The sequence below is a fragment of the Eutrema salsugineum genome, unplaced genomic scaffold (genome assembly GCF_000478725.1).
Source record: "Eutrema salsugineum unplaced genomic scaffold, Eutsalg1_0 scaffold_1, whole genome shotgun sequence".
In the NCBI taxonomy this organism is placed as follows: Eukaryota; Viridiplantae; Streptophyta; class Magnoliopsida; order Brassicales; family Brassicaceae; genus Eutrema; species Eutrema salsugineum.
In genome coordinates, this window is record NW_006256909.1 from 9,427,288 (window position 1) to 9,446,735 (window position 19,448).

A 19,448-nucleotide genomic window follows, 5' to 3' on the forward strand; every position below is an offset into this window, starting at 1 on the left:
CACTAGCTAGCATAAAGGTTACCAACAAAAAAGGTTGTGCTAAAACCTAAAACCTCAACAATTCTAATATGTTTTGTATCTAGTATTCTAGTTATCTGCTTTATATAAAGTGCAAATATTTTAGAGTTTAATAGACTGAATTACTTATATATTTTTTGGTAAACTGACGACTGAATGAAGCGATTTAGTTATGTAGGCGTATATCAACGGGAGCGATTTAGTAAAATAACTTATTAACAGAATAGGTAAATAGGCGTAATTTTTACTTTGCTTTCAGGCACGGCTGTTTAAAATCTTATTTCAATAAATTCTACATAGATAACAACTCAATCAAGTCATGAATTATGCTCATCGATCTAGATAATTCATAAGAAGTCTTTATCATTGAACCTTTTTGTATACATAGCATAGAAAAATAAGAGCAGCGTGTGAACGTATACGTATAAGACTTACGTAAGTCTTCGTATAAAGATGATTCGTACATTTTCAACTGGTACTATAATAACTTTTATTTTCAACATAACAAGACAATTAACTCATAACACACTGGTAGAAATTCGGATATTTTAATTTGACTCCTGACGTGAATCCAATTTTTAATTGATTTTACTCAACACAATATATGTAATGTATGTCTATTTTTCTTCCATAGAAGATGCAGTATGTTTAATAGTAATCCTCTTTTGGCCATAACTGCATTTTAATTTGTGCTTCAAATCAATTTAGTTTAATTTGTATGCTGGCTAAAATATTACAAAAAAAAAGAACTAAAGTAAAATAAAATAGTTTCATAATTTATTGTGTGCAAGGCAGTACGTAAGGCACATAGTGGCAAGACCAGAAAATAGTACATGTGCACTAAAAGGCTGTTTATAAAATCATAACATCACATCACTAACTGTGGTCAAAACAGTACCACTACAATACGAATCTAATAAAGATTCAGATCCATGCATTATTATAAATTTTCTAATTCCCATTATTTATAACAGTTTAGTTTTCAAAATATTTAATAGTTCTATTTAATATACCAATACTCGAAATTCTAGAAATATACAATGTAACAAATAAAACGCATAATACCTATCTTCTACGCCTATGTGATAGTACAAAAAGAGAAAGAAAGTATTCACTCATATTAATACGTTATTATTATAAGTATTATACAAGTTCAGTATTTGTAAAGAAAATTCGTCCAGCCAAACTTAAAAAAAAATAGTTTACCTATTAAATTCTGATGATGAAACTTAAAACTCATCTGAACAACATTGTTTACATACTCTAGTTGAATCGAATGGATACTCATAACTTATTAATCGAAATTATGTTATATATGAGCAAAAATCCATCATCATGAGCATTCTAGTGGTATACATTACTGAGTTACAGAATATAATTACCATTTTTCCTAACTAACAAATCGCTTGATAGTATACTATGCGTCTATGATGTAAAATGAAGAAATGATTAGCTATAACTCTATGCCAATAAAATCCTTAGTACTCGCAATTAATAACTGATATTAACAACAACAAATAAGAGCCAGGTATAGGTTTTAGCTTATTTTATGTTTTTTAACTTTAACAACAACTTTTATCCAAAATGGATTAGAATTCAATAAAAAGGAATTGGATGATGAGCAGAAGCAGAAATTTTTAAAATTTAAATAAGAAAATAGTACTAATAGTAATAGAGAGTAAGCGGAAATTTGGATGACCGAGAAGCAGACACGTGCACTGGTCTGGCCGTCTGGTAAAGGCAACAGTGATCGAGAAGTCAGCAAGTGTCCGTTAAGACAGCGACACGTGCTCTCGAGCCCGTCGTGAACCACTTGCTCCTCCTTTTGCTTCGTTTATTCTTCTTAATTACTATTATTGAAATCCACAAATCATTTTGAAAAAAAAAAAAAAATTCCACAAATCACATTAACCATCGCATATTCGCATATCAAAGTTATTCAAATTGCACGAATGCACAGATGTTTAATTCTTAAAATCACATTCTACGTATATTTTCCATGGAGTTCAAGTGCTATGATGTGGGAATGACATAGTTGTATAAATTATAAAAGGGTTTGCATTCTTGATCAATATGATTAGTTGAGCGAAAAGGAATTATAGAAAGTTTTATAAAAAGTCAAAAATTGCATGCTTCCTTAACTATCATTTTCCTTATCTATATTTCCAATTATTTATCTAGTTTTAGAATACTCATAAGAGGAAGAGTTTCCCACATTTTAAGACTTTACACACATTCACGTTTAATTCTTTTACATTTTGATCTTATTTAATTCACGCATTATGAATAGAATCGATCCATTTAACTCGTTACTGAGAACAAAAAAAATAAACAGATAAAAGCATGTATAAATTGCGAAATAACGTTATACGTATGGAGACTGATTTGTAAATTAGTTAGCACAAACAACAAAGAAAGTAGGTGACGATAATCAATTTCAAGATCTTTTTAACTCGACAGATAGATCTTCCGCTCTATTTGATATACTATTACAGGAAGAATCAAGATTGAAGAGGAGAGAAGCAGAGAGAAAGGCGCGTGACTTGTTATTAAACGTTAACGTTTGTAGTTAATATGACTGCTTTTTTGAGTTTTTTTTCTCAGTTTCTAACAACATTACATATCTCTCTATATTATTACTAGAAAGTAACCACAAAGTAACATATTATATCAGATATTTATTTTTTTAGGCGAAGTGTCATGATAAATAATTTTTTTTTTTCAAATTTATGGTTTTAACCAAAATTATGTGGTCTAAAATGTTGATCTGAACGTTAAAATAAAATTTATAAAAATACACCAGTGTGTAAAAAGTCTTGTTTAGATCATAGCTATGTTGAACTTTTTCCACCTTTTTTGTTTTTTGAACAATATGATGTTCTTCTTTTTGATCTTCCTCCAATTGATCCATTTCTTGTTTCATTTTCTAAAAACATGAAAAAAGAACAAATTCAGTATATAATATGTATACAAATATAAAAATACAACTTTATTACATAAATCTAAATAACATAATTATAAACCTATCTAACCACCTAACTATAGATTGATTTTAATTCTAAATCTAATAAACCAACTAAAAAAATCAAAAATACAAAAGTTTTAAGAAACTAACCTTTTGTAATGTTAGAGAGAGCAAAAATCGATTTTAAAAAGATAGTTAAAATTTATAGTTGTGAGAAATTGAGAGAAGAAGTTATATTTATAAAAATAATTGTGACAAAATTTTATGTCGGAGATCCGTAAAAAACATTGATTTACAGAAATTCAAAATTTTTTATTTTTCTTTTGACGGTATTTTTTATTTTCGTCGGAAATCCATCAAAAATCCATGAAAAAATCTGTTTATCTAGAAAAATTTGCCAAAAAAATTTGGTGGCCAAATTTTGTGGGTTTCATGGTCAAATTTAAAATTTTCGACGGAATTCTAATAGATTTTAAAAATTAATTACAAATAAATAAATAAAAATACTTATAATAAAAGCAATCATATCCGTCATATATTTTTTAAAAACCCAAAATTATAAATATGGTTAGAAATCTATCAAAAAAATTATCATAGATTTCCAATGAAAATTTTAAAAAAACCAAAAATTATAAATATCGTCAGAAAATGTTTATAAATCAATAAATCATCAAAATTTCATCAGAAATTGTCAGAAATTCCATCAAAATTAGCCTTGTTTTCTTGATGGTACCATAGATAGCAATATTCTAAAGCTTCCACATGTTTCCTTTTTAATTCTAGAAGTTTTATCTTGTAGCGATCGAACTCAAATCAACTGAGTATAATTCATGTTACCCGTTTACTTTAAAATGATTGCTAAAAGTTGAATTTAATTTGTTGTGTGTTTTTGAAAGCCAAAACCAGACAATATGACAATTTAATATATTGTGTCTGTAGTAAACTTAAAACAATCAAACAATTTCACATTATAGAAAAAAAGGGAAAAACAATCGGACTGTATTAAAATCATAATACCCTAAATGCTACTCCAAGTCATGTAATAATTTCATATACCAAGGATGATAATATAATCAGATATTTGTATTGTAATATGGCAATTCAGTGAAAGAGTCATGTAATAAGGGGTAAAAAGGGGAATAGATATTGAAGACTGGTTTGTGCCTAATCTCTCTCTCTCCATCTGATCATCAATCCTTTAAATCACCATCAAAGAAATTCCAAATTTCTCGGATTTTATTTCTAATTGTTTTTCTTACAATCCCTAAAACCCTAGCCCTCTTTCACGCCACCTACTAACTAAGCTCAAGTTCAAGCTCCTCTGTTTCTGTAAGTCTCAAATTCTCATACACTAAAGTTTCGATTCTTCATGAAGAAAAAACGAAGAAAAAAAACTTATCTTTACAAGATAAAAGAACTTTAATTTTGAGGTTCTTGCAATCTTGATTCGAAAAAACCCAATTTTAGATCTATGATTTTGATTTCCTGATGAGAGTTTCTAAACCAGGAAAGCCAAATTCTTTTTAGAAATAAGCCTATTTGTTCCTAATTCGTTTCATACAATCAAGCAAGAGCTTGACACCTGTTTCGATCTGCATAGAATCCAGAACACAGCAATAATGATTCCTTTAGATTTTTAAATTTATTAATTTTCTTGTTGGTGACTAAGAAACAACTAAATATTTATTATTATCATCTCTCTTTTCATAACTAGAAACACCAATCTTTATATAGAGTGCTAAATAAACCATGAAACTCGATTTCTGTATTTTTTGTCTTCTTATCTTTAAAGTCTCCAGTGATAATCGCTTCAGCCGAAAGCTGCTGATTGGTATCAACTGAGTAGCTTAATTATTCATCGTAGCTTCTGATTCTTGTAGCTGCTCTTTGATTTTCTCACTTTAATTATCTTTGGCATCAGACTTATTAAGAACTTTAACCCCATTTTTCTAAAATCAAAATCATCTTTTGTTTTGTTTTTTTATCTGTCAGATCTAAAAGAGTAGAGCATAAATTCGATTCAGAATAACTGATATCTTAAATATGTATATATATGAAAGTCATCTGTAGAAAAGTAGATAAGGATGTAACATATACACATATATGCTTATATATATCTAGAGATTTGTTCTTATGAGATTGTTTCTTTGTTTTTGTTTCATATTTTTATTGCAGGCTGCTTGTGGCTGAAATTGTTTCAGACAGTGCTTTTGATGACTCTGAAACAGCTGCAGACAAGCTTAAACGAAGCTGTATCTACTGACTTTGATGGTGAAATATCAAAAACCCTAAATTAAAAAAATAGAATAAACACAACCTTTTTAATTTTATTTTTTCTTGTCTTTTGGTTTTTCCTCTGAGGGTTTTCATCATCAATGCTTTCGAAGTACAGTGGGTGAACCAAAAAAAAAGAGAGTTAAACCCCACTTTTTTTTCCACTTCTTCTTCTTTAAGTCCCACAGAAAAAAAACCCTAAAGTTTAGATTTTTAAATTTGGGGGTAAACAAAAAAAAGCCCTAATTTTTATATGGGGTTTGTATTTTGAAAAGCTTAGGCATGAGATTGTTGGTGAGATGTTTCCGAAAATCGGAGATGATGAAATGATTGGAGATCTGATGAAGAATAACAATGGAGACGTCGTGGATAACAACAACAACAACCGGTTAAGCCGGTGGCACCACAACTCTTCCCGGATAATTAGGGTTTCGAGAGCTTCCGGTGGCAAAGATCGACACAGCAAAGTCTGGACTTCGAAAGGCCCACGTGACCGGCGTGTCCGGTTATCAGTCTCCACCGCTCTTCAATTTTACGACCTTCAAGACCGGTTAGGTTACGATCAGCCCAGCAAAGCCGTGGAATGGCTTATCAAAGCGGCGGAAGATTCAATCTCCGAGCTTCCTTCGCTCAACAACACGAATTTCCCGATAACCGACGACGAGAATCAGAACCAGACACTAACCGGTGCTGCGGCTAATTCCTTGTCTAAATCGGCTTGTAGTAGCAATTCGGACACGAGCAAGAACTCTTCTGGGTTGTCTTTATCGAGATCGGAGCTCAGGGATAAAGCTAGAGAGAGAGCTAGAGAGAGAACAGCGAAAGAGACCAAGGAGAGAGACCATAATACCAACAGTCACACTACCTCCTTTACCGATCTGTTAAATTCCGGTTCAGATCCGGTTAACACAAACCGGCAATGGATGGCTCCTTCTTCATCGCCTGCTCCTGCTCAAATGGAGTATTTCAGCTCGGGTTTAATTCTCGGGTCGGGTCAAACCCATTTCCCGATTCAAACAAATTCTCACCCTTTCTCATCAATCTCCGATCATCATCATCATCATCATCCTCATCAAGAGTTTTCCTTCGTTCCCGACCATCTAATTTCCCCGGCAGGATCCAACGGCGGTGGAGCGTTCAATCTCGACTTCAACATGTCGACATCCTCCGGCGCCGGAACCGCCGTGGCCTCCGCCGGGTTCAGTGGTTTCAACAGGGGGACCCTTCAGTCCAATTCAACAAATCATCATCATCATCATAATCAGTCATTTCTCGCTAATCTACAGAGGTTTCCATCATCAGAAGGTGGAGGTCCACAGTTCTTGTTCGGTGCACTGCCTGCAGAGAATCACCACCCACACAACCACAATCACCAGTTTCAGCTTTACTATGAAAATGGATCCAGAAACTCAGACCAAAAGGGCAAAGGCAAGAACTGATGATATTTACCATTTGCATCTTTTGTTAAGTTTCTTTATTTATTTTTGCTTTATTCATCCAAAATGTCAATCTTCTTCTTCTTCTTTTATCTTCTGATCATCATCCTTAATGTGTGTTAAATTTGTTTACTTTTTTTTTTTCGAGTTTCTAATTTGGAAATCTTTTCGAAGGGTTTGTAATGTTGTATTCTGATAAGAAAATATCATTTTGTTTGTGACTTCATAATTCAATTTTTAGCTTATACTATATTTTGGGTTTTATTGTTTTTAGCGTAAAGTAAATTTTTTTTAGTTAATTGTTATAGTACGAAGATACTATTTCTTGGTATTCATGAACAAGTATAGGTCAAGGTAATAGGGTGATCCTTTTAAGGATACTAGATTGAATCAAATCAAATATCAGAAGAAAATATACAGAAATTAAAGTGAGGAGACAGGCAACTTAAAACATAAATGGAGATATACACATTTATAGGAGAAATAAATAATTGTGATAGTAGATAATTGAAACTGGAAAATTTAGGGGTAATGCCCATTATGTATTGAAGAGAGTGAAACTAAAATGATTTGTCTCCTGTTGTGCTCTCTGTTTGGTTCCCTTCTTCCTTAGCATCTCTCATCACTTTCTTTCAGTCTCTCTCTATATGTAATGTTTTACATCTATTTATCTATATATAATATATGATATATCTTCCCCATTTGACAGCTGTTGTCTTCTACAATGGCTATTTCCAAATTTTCATAATTTTTGTTATGATCTGTCTTTATTATTTTAAGTTTTTAACTTTTTCTTTCATGGGCTACTTGATCTTCTGCACCCACATGGCTAACCCATCTTTTAGGGTACTAGACAAAGTATTATTAAATTCATTCTTTTAGTTGTTTATATATTTTAGAAAGCTTTCAACTTTTGTGTGGTTTTGGGATTTAGAGTCAAGTTGTTTTACTTGTGTTTCATGTGTTTTGAGGCTTTATCACGTTTATTGGAAATAAGAGGGTTCATTAAAGTAATTTTTCCAAAGAGAGAAAGACTATAAAATTATTATCTGCAGAACTTTTCTTTGAAAGAACCGTTACAGTGGCCTAAAAACATTTAAAAAAATTATAGAGATAAATAAATATTTGTTTTCTTTTCTTCCACAACCAATTTATTCAATAATCAATACAGTAAATAGATTTTTCAATAAGTGATTGAAAAATTTACGCACCACTGCAACTGACAAAAGTTTGCTGATAAATAATCCCTTTAGTACTACTATAGGATTATAATGGTTTGTGAAGTACTATAGAATTACAATGGTTTGTGTATACGATTTTGCTGCTTGCGTAAATATTTCGTGGTATTTCCAAGTTCCAATGTTGGATATCGTCTCTGTGACTCTGTTCATCTTTAACGCACACTTTTCGAATTAATTACTCTACTCTGCGACTTCTGAATGACAAGAGAGTCAAAGGGTCCATATTATTTATTATATTGAGTTTTTATCACGTTTACAATGACTACAAGATAGAAACAAAAATTAGCGTTTACATGGTCCATTTTACAAACAAAAATGATAGAACAAAAAATAGTATTTCTTAAAGACCTCTCTAAAATTTGCGTTTTCTAGGTTCTCTAGTTGGAGTCTCGTTTAGGAAGATCGTCGAGTTTTTCAAAATGAATCACACGCCGATCCCAAACCGAGGGAAACTACATATAACAAAAGGTACTGGAACTTTCTCATTAGAAAAAGGTCCACTTCTTTTTTTCTTGTCATTGTAAGGAAAGTGATAAAATGATCGTTTACGGTCAATGACCTTGTTGATAATTGTTATCAAAATTCGATTTTTACTAGACAAAATTTCTTTTCCTTACATGTTACATAGTTCTATGGAATTTATTAATTTAAATTGTATTCTGGTCAAAAGTTTCAGTATTATACATATAAAAAACGATATGATATATCGATAAGAATTTCTCTATATATGTATAATTTCGCCATAGGATTAGAACTTCGAAATTGGTGTTAGACTGTAGTCACTAGTCACTCTATACACTGGAAATTTAAAACCTTGGCCCATCTAAGCGATCTATTCTTTTGTTTTTCATAGAACCGATATTTTTTAAACACAGTTTTTCTTTGTAGTTCCCGTAAGAAAGGCCCAATAAAAAAGCCCCTTCTGATTTTTATAGACCAGTTTGAGTTTTCTTACACGAGTTTTGTTTCCTGACGATTTCCTCATCTTTTGGTGATTGCTAATTACAAGTTGTTGTATGCAATTCTCTTATAATTAGAGTTTCTTTAGACGAAGTTTAGACTATAAGGCTAATAAAAGGGTGGAAAATAAGAATCTCATTAAGTTTTACACTTTCGATTAATTACTACGATAATCGAAATCTTATACATGCTTGTAGTATTTTAGCTTTTTCTTCGATAATTGCTAATAGAATCGTAAAAGGCCAATTAAAATAGTAGAACTTTAAAATGAGAAATATAGCTTTGTTTCAAAGTTTGTGAAAATCCATGATATTTTCAATCAAAATTGGCAACTTTATTTAAGTTTTATTAGACTTTTTCAAAGTGTTATTAGAAAATAGTGTACTATACATGTGATTTAGTTCCTATACAGTATTAGCGTGTATGCTTGTAGATGATAAACGTTAAACGAGAAGACTAAAAAAAGTAGTTTCGTCATTTGACTGCTAAAAAAAACAATAATAAAACTTAAAATGCTAAAAAAAACAAAAAAATACTTATATAAAACGGCATTTTTAGCAATTTTTCTATTTAAACTTGATGTCAGACATTTGCAGAGCGGTGTACTGAGTCCTAACCAGATTTGGAATTTAAGTTAAGCAGATATACATGAAGTCATGAAAAGTAGAGAGGTCAATTTCTTCTACATCAATGTATAATATATTATCTAATACTTTACTTTTAGGAGGAAAAAAGCCTTAATGTTCGGAAAGCCCTTAATCATCTATTTTTTTTATTTCTTTCTCTACAAGCCTTTAAGTATCCATTATTATGTCTCTTTTCGTTTGTTTTATTTACAGCACAATGAGAAGTCCGTGATTTTGTTTTGTTTCAAAAATAAAGTCCCTTTGAGTTTTGATAGAGCTTTATATTATTAACGTCAACTAAGTTTATACATGATTAGTAAAAACTAGTTAATTTATCTTTCTTTATTACAACTTAGATTAAAGTTAAAGCAAAGAAAATTAGATGAATCGTTTGCAACTATAATTGGGTGTTTTGTTTGAGAGTTAAGCAATGCCTAACGCTAAGCTTAAGCTATGCTTAAGTCATAAAATGTCACCATAAAGTGAAGACGAGAAAAGTAAGTTTGGTTAGAGACATGTTCTTAGTGAAAAATAAATTTAAAGATTTGATAACCGGCCATGACTTCATTCGTCACCTGGATCATTTGATTACTTTGATTTGAAGGGACTATATTTACAATACAAGAGGATATCATATCAATTGAAGCAATAATTTTTTTTATAGGAAAATACATAAAAGTAAATTATTGCAAAGTAAAACTACTTCTTTTTTATTAGAAAGATTAACTTTAATAGAAAAACGGAGAATAACATTTTAATATAATTAATATTTTCTTGTAACATTTTTTGTGTGAACGTTTTTGATAAATAGTGTTTTCACAAGATATTATTACGAAAATTATATCTATTAAAACTAAAGAAACACTATTGAGACACACATTTTTTCTTTATTCAAATTGTGACATATATACTACATTTTTATCACTTAACTGTCCACTAAAATTTGCATATGTAATTACGATTTTGTTGTCAAAAGTTGGCTTCCATTAAAGGGTACAATAATTTCGTCCCAATCACAACTTTTTGCCTGCCAGAAAGTAAAACAAGTGGGCTCTTTCTTGTGGAAGTATCCAATATTCAATCAGAACCAAGATACATATATACTTCATAGAATCATATTATATGATAATGCATATGTAATCAATGTGAAGCGATTTCTCAATATTATCGAATTGTTTTAAGCTGGCTATATGATAAGTAGCTTTTAAAAATTTTAATCACACATTGCTATAAGTGATACAAATAATCAATTTTATTAAGACCGAATGCGGATCCAATGGTTTGAAGATTGAATATGACTCATGATACAGGCTTGAAATTATTTTTAATGTCTTTCAAACACTGTTTTAATTGGAGATTTTTGTCTATGAAATGTACCTTTTCTTTAACATCGTATATGAAATATACAATCAAGTAACTCATTTGCTGTTTATGAGCTCGTGGAATCAATGTGTAAGTTTTTTATTTTTATTTTTTCAATGTGTCATAACACAAACCAGAGTGTTGATTTGATATTTGCCTATATATCAGACGTTTTGTTATTCCCAGAGCTTCTTCCATACAATACCTTAGTCCTGGTTTCTGATCAAAAAGTTCATCCATTTCCACCACTTCACATAAAGAAGGAAACAATGCAAATTATATCTGTCCGAACCTAAAACCCTAAGCTTGAGACACATATCGAGCTGCTGCGTACCGAGTATAATCTTACATTCCCAAAGCTAGACTTGTCAATTTAACAAGAGTAGACCAAAAGATATTAATGAAGTGAGCAGCATTACTTCTTGTCTTCCGCTTTCCTCAGCATAAAAAACAACGAAACGAAGATACAAAAGGTAAGTAAATTCAATCCACAGAAAATAATGCTCCAAAAAATGTCAAATGTTTTGGTCTTTTGGACACTGATTAACTCTTTAGACCATCCATAAAAACTAAATTTCATATATGCTGTTTCCAAAGTCTTCTACTTTTCAGATTCAAATGAGAAAGTAAAAATGTTCCAACACAGACCTTGACACTAGGAGCCCCTTGGTGAAGCTCCTCATCAGAGATGATCACAGGCCATAACGATAGTTGGGCGGGCTTTATGGAATAAGATTGGGTATATTGGATTAAAGTTGGTTTCCAGATATTTAAACGTGTTAGTGATTTTAATATTGTTTATGCATTCAGGTAGTGTTGAAAAACTAACTCACACAGTCTTTAATATTCATCACATACGTTCTTTTGAATTTTTTGATGTAACCACCTTTTTTTTTTCAAAAACAAATTGTCGATTTTAGGGTAATTGTCGTCGGAATTCCGTTTTTCAAAAACATACGTTTTGATGTAACCTTCGAAGGTTATTTAGAGATTGGCAAAAAGGTATTAAAACAAGATGACACCTAAACATATAATATATATGTTTGACATAACATTATCTACATATATATATATATATATATATATATAATATTGATAAAATCTTTTCAACTTTGTGAATATACTCATAAGTCGTAATATTAACTCTTTGGTTGGTGGCCTAAACAGATGTCTTTCGTCATTGTGAAGAACAGTAAACAAATTTGGATTCTAGCTACTCTAGTTTAATTCAAGATAATAATAATGTTGAAAATTATCAATAAATTAATTTGGTCTAGCATTGTAATATGGCGAAGGAAATTATCATATTATTTAATTGAGAATTCTATCAGATATAGTAAAATACTAACTCTACATGACAGAAGAGATTGACTTTCTGCCATTTTTTCTTCTTTCTTTTTTACAGAAAAAAAAAATGTAACAAGAATCTTCATTTTACACACACGAACACATGACTACAAGTCGATGACATAAGTTACAACTTAGAAATTCCAAAAGCAATCCAATTCTACCGTACCGGCCAAACCGGAGGGATCAATACCGGGAACTTGACTTTCTTGACCGTTAAGCAATAGCTTCTTTAGCGAATAGTTGTCTTGTAGAAACATAAGATCATTGCAAACCGGAGAACCAGAACCGTCTTTGGACTCTTGAATGAGTCTTTTGTCTTCGGTTTCTTGGTCGGAGAAGCAGGTCACGTGAGTCGACGAACCAGGGAAGGAGTCTCGCTGAGAACAATCCATCAGCGAAGGTAAATCGATCGGTTCGATTCGGTTAATGTGTGAATCAAGCATCATTAAACCGGAGAAGTCAACCTTAGTACCATCAGCACGTTTTTGATAAATACGACAAATAACCCACTCGTTCTACATTCACAAACAGAAAAACAATTTCATGTGAACCAGAAATATGAGGAAAAAAATACACAAAAATACTAATATTACCTTAGCTATTTGGGAAAGATTTTGGATAGAATGTTTGCCGTCTAATCGATATTCGTGCATAACCCAATCGCTTTTTACTCCTTTAGGAGCTCTTCCTTTGTAGAAGACTAGAGTTTTCTTCATACCCACAAGTGATTTACCCTTGAAAATTTCTTTATCTTTACCTGTGGCTTTCCAATAACCGGTTTCAGTTGCCCGGTTTGTCCTTAAACCGGTTGGATATTTCCGGTCTCTCACACAGAAGAAATACCATTCTTTCTCCCCCATCTTAGCCTTCCCTATCCCACCAAAACCATCCCAATAAAAATGGTGACCTTAATTAATAATGACAAGGGCCAAAATTTAATAAAAAAAGAGGACCGATACTAAATGCATGCAGTCTCAAACTGTTTGTAGGTTTTGTGCAATTTTTACTAAACATATATGAGATGTAAACATAAGAAGTCCCAATTTTTATTTTCTTATATTAAAAATAACTTTTGAATCTGGAAAGGTTGTGAAACTTACTTGGTATGTCCCAAGGCTCGACCTTGTTGAGATCAACTACACCAATGGCAGTGGCAGAGAAGAAAGTGTTGGAAACTTTTGGTTTGAGGTAGTGAGTTATGAGTTCTTCATCAGTAGGGTGAAATCTGAATCCAGGTGGTACATCAATTTGTTTTCCATCTTCTACTATTTCACCTACTACATATTGATTCCGTGCTTCGCGCGGGCTTCGCGCAGGCTTCGCGCGGGCTTATATGTTGATATTAAATCTGAAAAAAGAAATATGAAGTAATAACTATTATTACAAACTGTTAAATATCTAATTTATCATATTTGTCTTTTTTCTTAATTTTTTTCTTTTCCTTTATTTTCATATTTTTATAGTTTATTATCTTCATCTTTTGTTATTTTTTCTTATTTTTAATTCATAGTCTTCGTATTTTCCAAAATTTATCTTCATCGGTTTCGTGTTTTTCTTCTTCTTGTTATTTTTTTTTCTTTATCGTCTTTGATTTCTTCTTCTTCTTATTTTTCTTTTAGTTTTTCTTTATCTTTTTTTTCAGTTTTTTTTATTTTTCTTAATTTTTTTTTCATCTCTTATTTTTATTTATCGAGTGTGTGTATTCTTCTTCTTTTACTTCTTTTTTAGTTACTTCATCTTCATATATGTCTTTTTTTAATATATTTTCCATTTTCTTCTTCTTCTTCTTCCTATTTTTTTTTTTTTCATCATCATCTTAATTTTTTTATTTCCGTTTTCTCTAATCTTCTTTTTTTCAGTTTTTAACAATATCTCGTTTTTACTTAAAAATATATCTATATATATATATTAGTCCAGTTTATATCAATTAAAATTTATTCTATTCATTAATCTGTATAATATTCTAAATTTATGTTAGATTTTACTGATATAAATTTTAAATATAATAATAAATATAATTATTGTTTTAATAAATAAACATTTAAAATAGACTGTTTTTAGTGATGCTGATGTGGACACTTTAAAAGGAAAGAAAACTCTCCTATTATATAATAGATTCTTAATGCATCATAATCCATTTTATCCTAATGGGGTTTTTCAGAAACACTAATTTTAAAAAAAAATATTTTTGGAGATAAAGAAAATTAAGGGTTTTTGAAGGGAGAAAGAGAGATGAATGTTGGGGTTTTTAAGAGAGAAGAGAAAAGGGTTTGAGCAACGAAGCTCCTCTCTATATACTAGTTTTTCATTAGTGAAATAATAAGAAGAACAAAAAATATATTATTATTTTTTAATGTTGACCAATAATTGTTTAAGTTTTCGCATCAAAATATTCTTTCGAAAAATTATATAGTTGTACTGAAATTCAAGATTTCACCTACTATAAAGATCAAAGAAAATTTTATAACAAGGGTTTTAGATTTAAATCTCGTACAACGTTCAATTCATATTGTAAATCTGTAAATGGTGTGGACACATATTATGATTAGTTTTCTTAGAAGGATAGAGAAAGAAGAAGATGCGTAGATTGTTAGGCAACTTAAGATGTACAATTTTCTAAAATCTTTTCCATTTAAAAAAAAAAACTTTCTATTTCAAGAACTTTAATATTTCCAAGTTTCAATTTGACCAGGAACACTCCACCTGTGGCTCCCAGTCCATTTTTGGTTAATGTGATAAGAACAATCTTATTACATTATATCGTGATGTTTTTGTCTATTCTTTAACTAATTATTAGTCCTTGGAAAGAATTTCAGTAACACTATGATTATTGATTTACAAACGACTTATAATTGGATGTGATTTAGTAACAATATGTAGGGTGAAGGTTAATATGTATAGTATATAAAGTAATTTGATTCGAATGGTTAAAGATAATTGTATTACGGTACGGTCGCTATAAGAAAAAAATGGTCCCATGGTTAGATATTATTTGTTTTATTTGCTTAGCAAATGTTATCCATCTGACGAAAGGAGTGCATGCATGAACCTTGAATTTTTCTTTTAATACTAAAGCAACGGTTTCTCTTGTCCTATTTCATTGTCTACAGTTATAAGGAATTATAATATTTATATCTAAATTTCTGTTTTAAAGTTCAATGAAAAATTGGATAGAAAAACGATTTCCATGTGAAGATTAGAAATGATGATGAATGGATGAGGATGGTGATGATGAAAATATGTTAGAATGTCAAGACATTTTGAACAATCTTAACCATATCATATGTGAATTATTTGCTTTTTTTTTTTATGATCGAATCACCCGTTTGCGCATACGAGGTTGTCATTTGTCACTTCTAGAACATGTGCTCTTTATTTTTCTCTTGCCAAAATTCTCCTTATTTTAATTATAGACTTTTTATATATATAAATCCTTATGTGAATAAATGTATTGATTTTTCACAAAAGAGTTTACATCATTGCTGAAATTCTCAATGATAGTGCGAGATTTCAATCTTGCTAAAAAGAAGAATTTGTCAAATAAATTGTTCTATTTTTGTTTTTCGAATGGTTAAATTTCTATCATAATTTTTATAAAACTCTAAAACTTCCACTTTCAACTGAATTTAGCCATAGTTGCAAGCCTTGTTGTATTGCATCACACGGAGTCGCATAAATGGGACGAGACTTTTTTATTGTTTTACTGAAATCAACGGAGCCACCGAAATTATGACTCCAAGAATTTTTGATTAATTAAGAATTGAGAAAGAATTTTATATTTTTGGTCACAATCACCAACATCTCAGATCACTTTCTAGATCATTTGAAAAAATCTGTAGCTAAAAAAATGCAATTAACGAGAAAATCAGATCGATTTCAGAGCTTTGGAAGCATGATTTTTTTTTTCTTCTCTCAACTAGGATATTTGATATCTAGCATGACATTTTTTGCTAACCTATTTCAAAGATTAAATTGTCATCAAAATAGGTTTCATTCCACGTACCTATAGTGAAACTGTATTACTTGTTTATATTTACCAATATATATCTCTTTAACTTAACAAAATAACCTAAAATTAAATTATAAATTATGATGTCAACTATTCGTCAACTAAATGTTAAAAAAAAAAAAACTATTCGTCAACTATATTGGCATATGTTGGATTTGGGATCTGGGTTGATCTGATGCCGAAACAATGGGTTCGGCGAAGAAAGAAAGATAAAAAGATAAAAAGACAGATGCGACACTTACATTAGATTGCCACTCTTTTTGTTTGTGGTTTTTTTTTACGGACCTAATTTCCCACGATATTACCTTGGTGTTGTAACCAGTAATAAAAAAAAAAATACTTACATTGCTCAATTTTATTTTATTTATTTAAACAACTTGGGAGAAGTATATATAAAGAGAAGGAGAAGCAACTGTACCTACAAATAATATTCACATGCTAATGAAAGAAAAGGGCAGCGAGGAAGATTTTTATAAGATAGAAACTTGCTCTTAAACGATTTGCTATGCGAGCTGAAAATTAAAAAAATAAAACAGCCAGCGAATGCGGTTTCTTTCTGGTGACCAAGCAGCTGGATTCGAAGCTGAGGAGATCATAGATCTTGACCAACAACAGAGAGCATCGAGTCATAAGTCTCTATAAGCTGGGAATTGACAAAACTGATCTTTATGCATTCTATTCTCTCTTTTCAAAACCTGGTTTAGCCTTTTGGGATTCACCTATCAAACAAGGAAAGAGCAGATTATAAGGTTGTGTGTCCTCTATGATGAAACTTGTCCAAAACATAAATTTCCAATCTTTTCTTTTGAGAACAAATAAATTTCCAATCTTTAATGTCACGTTATGATGAATGCTTAATAAAGGTTTCATTTTTCGCCCAAATTAATCATCAACTACAACAGCCACATACTCTGATTGATGTTGATAAGCTGAGACCAATTCAGTGCCAATATTTAGATATTCATTCACACAATTGAAACTCAAAATTAGTCAGAAACAGAGCAGCAATCATACCTCAAGATCAAAAGTCCGAAATCTTTGCAGCTTAGAAGGAATTCATTTCAAGACAGTAAGTCCTTCTCTTGACCAGCATCTTTGCAGCTATCCCATAAGGCTCATCGAACGCAGAAGACACCCACGAAACATCACACACCTCTTTCTTCGACTCGCTGGGTCTTATCGCCACCAAGGTCGCTCCTTTCAACACTGTCCCGTCTGGCAATTCCAAGGTAGGAGCGTACCATAGTCTCATGTTCAGAGCCGGCACAAGTGTCCTCTTAGAAGCCGAAGAAGCTGACAATGGTTTCACCCTCAGCTCCTCTAATTGATCTCTGTTCATACAAAGCACTCCTTGCCCATCTGTATCCGTAAGCACCAAACTGTCGAGCGTCTTGTGCTCGGAGATGATTGGCTGCAGCAAGTAGTGTCTCGCGGACGCAGCGATCAAAGAGCTAATCGTCCATACAACACGAAGCTTAAGCCCTCCGTTTGTGTAGAACGATTCCGGTATACTCCCGTTGTCTTCCGCCGCCGCCGTCGCCGTTACGGTGGTGTTGTTGCTGGTAAGGTCAACGGGAGGTTGAGAGTTCGAATTCGCGGCGTGGATCGCAGAGGAAGCTCCGAGAATGACGCAATTCTCGAGTGTGGAGCCGAATTCAGCTCTCCACTTCAACAAAACTCCGTCGTCTATCCCCAATTCGCCGCTGGGAAGCTCGATGCGGAGGAACCGAATCTCGTCGAAGTTTTTGAGAACCTGCGTAGGGGAATGGTGAGTGACGCCGCCATGTTCGATCTCTCCGTCTTCTCCTCCACTGATAAGCAAAGAAGAAGACGACGAAGAAGAAGAAGAAGACGCGGAAGAAGAAGCAGAAGATGAACGCTTGGAGCCGAGTAACTGACCAAGGGCTTGTAACGGCTTGAAAATGCCGCCGAAAACGAGACGGAAAATCGCCGAGAACGGACCGGAGACGGCGGATCGAGGCTTATCGGGAGAGAGAGAGGAGGAATCGTCGTCGGAGATGACGCAATCGACGCGGACGACGACATTCTCGACCTGGGGAACGAGGGAATGGAACCTCTTGGAGACGACGCAGCATCGACCAAGGGCTTTGACATCGCCGATTTTGTTGAAGACGAGGAGGAGGATGGAATCGGGGAGGTGGTCGAAGTGGTCGATTTCTAGGGTTTGAGGCTCGGGATGGATCCGAGAGAGCGGATCTGAACGGAGAATTATGGCCATTGGAGGACGATTTTGGGATGGAGAAAGAGGAATTTTTGTGGAGGAAGTTTTTGAGGAAGAATCAGATCTTTGAGAGAAGATAACGCATGAAGAGAGGTTTGTGGAGGGAGAGAGAAAGAGGAAAGGAATCCATGGAGCGAGAGGATATAAATGGAAGGAGCAAAATTTTAGATCCACGGAGTTTTTTTTTTTTTTTTCCTTTTTGTTTTTGAGAGAATTTATTTGTACAATGACCATATTTTGGTCTAAAATGAAAGTAGACGACACCAATATTATAAAGAGTTAATAACCATTACTTTTTACTATTTAGTAAACTGTCCTTTTTTTTCTTTATTGTCATTAGATTACTCTTAATCTAAATCTATTATATGAATTTATGTTCTCTAATCTCTTCACACGGTGCAGACACACTTAGAGATCATAAAGTCATTGATTTTATAACATGATTGGGAAACTTCATTATAGTCGTTAATGTCTGAATTCAAATATAGATTAGTTGATTTTAGGGACGGTGTAAACATTCAACATAGACAAATGCAAACTCGTAAAAAAATGTTTTCAGGTGAAGAAACAATGTTTAGTGTAAATTAGCAAACTAAGCCAAATGTGTGATTAATTTACTTATTGCGGTTGATGTGAAAGATATGAATATTGTCTTGACATCTTTTTTTTCTTTTTTTTTGTCGTTATTGTTTTGACATCTACAGCTTAATTGCACATATATAATTTTCGTTTGAATCTACTGTATATACCGATAATACTAACACAAATCACTATATGTATTTGAATTTTAGTCAAATGATATAAATCAGTTGTAATCTTTTAAGTTGAAAGTTTTTTTTTCCGAATGGTAATCTCTCAATTTACATGGTCATACAATATAAACTCTTAGACGATAATTTTCAAATGGTAATCTGAAGTTCTGAACACACTTATCATAGTCACCATCCACTGTCTGATTGAACCTC

The 19,448-nt window shown here is 32.0% G+C and overlaps 3 protein-coding genes across 4 annotated transcripts; 1 reads left to right on the plus strand and 2 right to left on the minus strand.

The window, feature by feature from the left end:
* Positions 1 to 4,189: 4,189 nt before the first annotated feature.
* On the plus strand, positions 4,190 to 6,912 carry LOC18030471 (transcription factor TCP2). 2 transcript variants are annotated; one of them, XM_024149347.1, is made up of 3 exons: positions 4,190 to 4,312; positions 5,159 to 5,254; positions 5,538 to 6,912. In XM_024149347.1, the coding sequence occupies exon 3, from the start codon at positions 5,557 to 5,559 to the stop codon at positions 6,694 to 6,696; it is 1,140 nt and encodes a 379-aa protein (XP_024005115.1). In that variant the 5' UTR covers positions 4,190 to 4,312; positions 5,159 to 5,254; positions 5,538 to 5,556; the 3' UTR covers positions 6,697 to 6,912. The 2 variants fall into 2 exon arrangements, with proteins under 2 accessions (XP_024005115.1, XP_006414109.1); XM_006414046.2 differs by having other exon boundaries at positions 5,159 to 6,912.
* A 5,378-nt stretch (positions 6,913 to 12,290) lies between these two features.
* LOC18031090 (NAC domain-containing protein 92) lies at positions 12,291 to 14,953 on the minus strand. Its single transcript, XM_006414047.2, has 4 exons — positions 14,929 to 14,953; positions 13,333 to 13,560; positions 12,826 to 13,103; positions 12,291 to 12,747 (listed from the first exon to the last, which is right to left on the minus strand). Exons 1-4 carry the CDS (start codon positions 14,951 to 14,953, stop codon positions 12,364 to 12,366), a joined length of 915 nt encoding a protein of 304 aa, XP_006414110.2. The 3' UTR covers positions 12,291 to 12,363.
* Positions 14,954 to 16,586: 1,633 nt separating this feature from the next.
* LOC18031091 (F-box protein At4g18380) lies at positions 16,587 to 18,645 on the minus strand. The gene is made up of 2 exons (XM_006414048.2): positions 17,256 to 18,645; positions 16,587 to 16,960 (listed from the first exon to the last, which is right to left on the minus strand). Exon 1 carries the CDS (start codon positions 18,478 to 18,480, stop codon positions 17,287 to 17,289), a length of 1,194 nt encoding a protein of 397 aa, XP_006414111.1. The 5' UTR covers positions 18,481 to 18,645; the 3' UTR covers positions 16,587 to 16,960; positions 17,256 to 17,286.
* Positions 18,646 to 19,448: the final 803 nt, after the last annotated feature.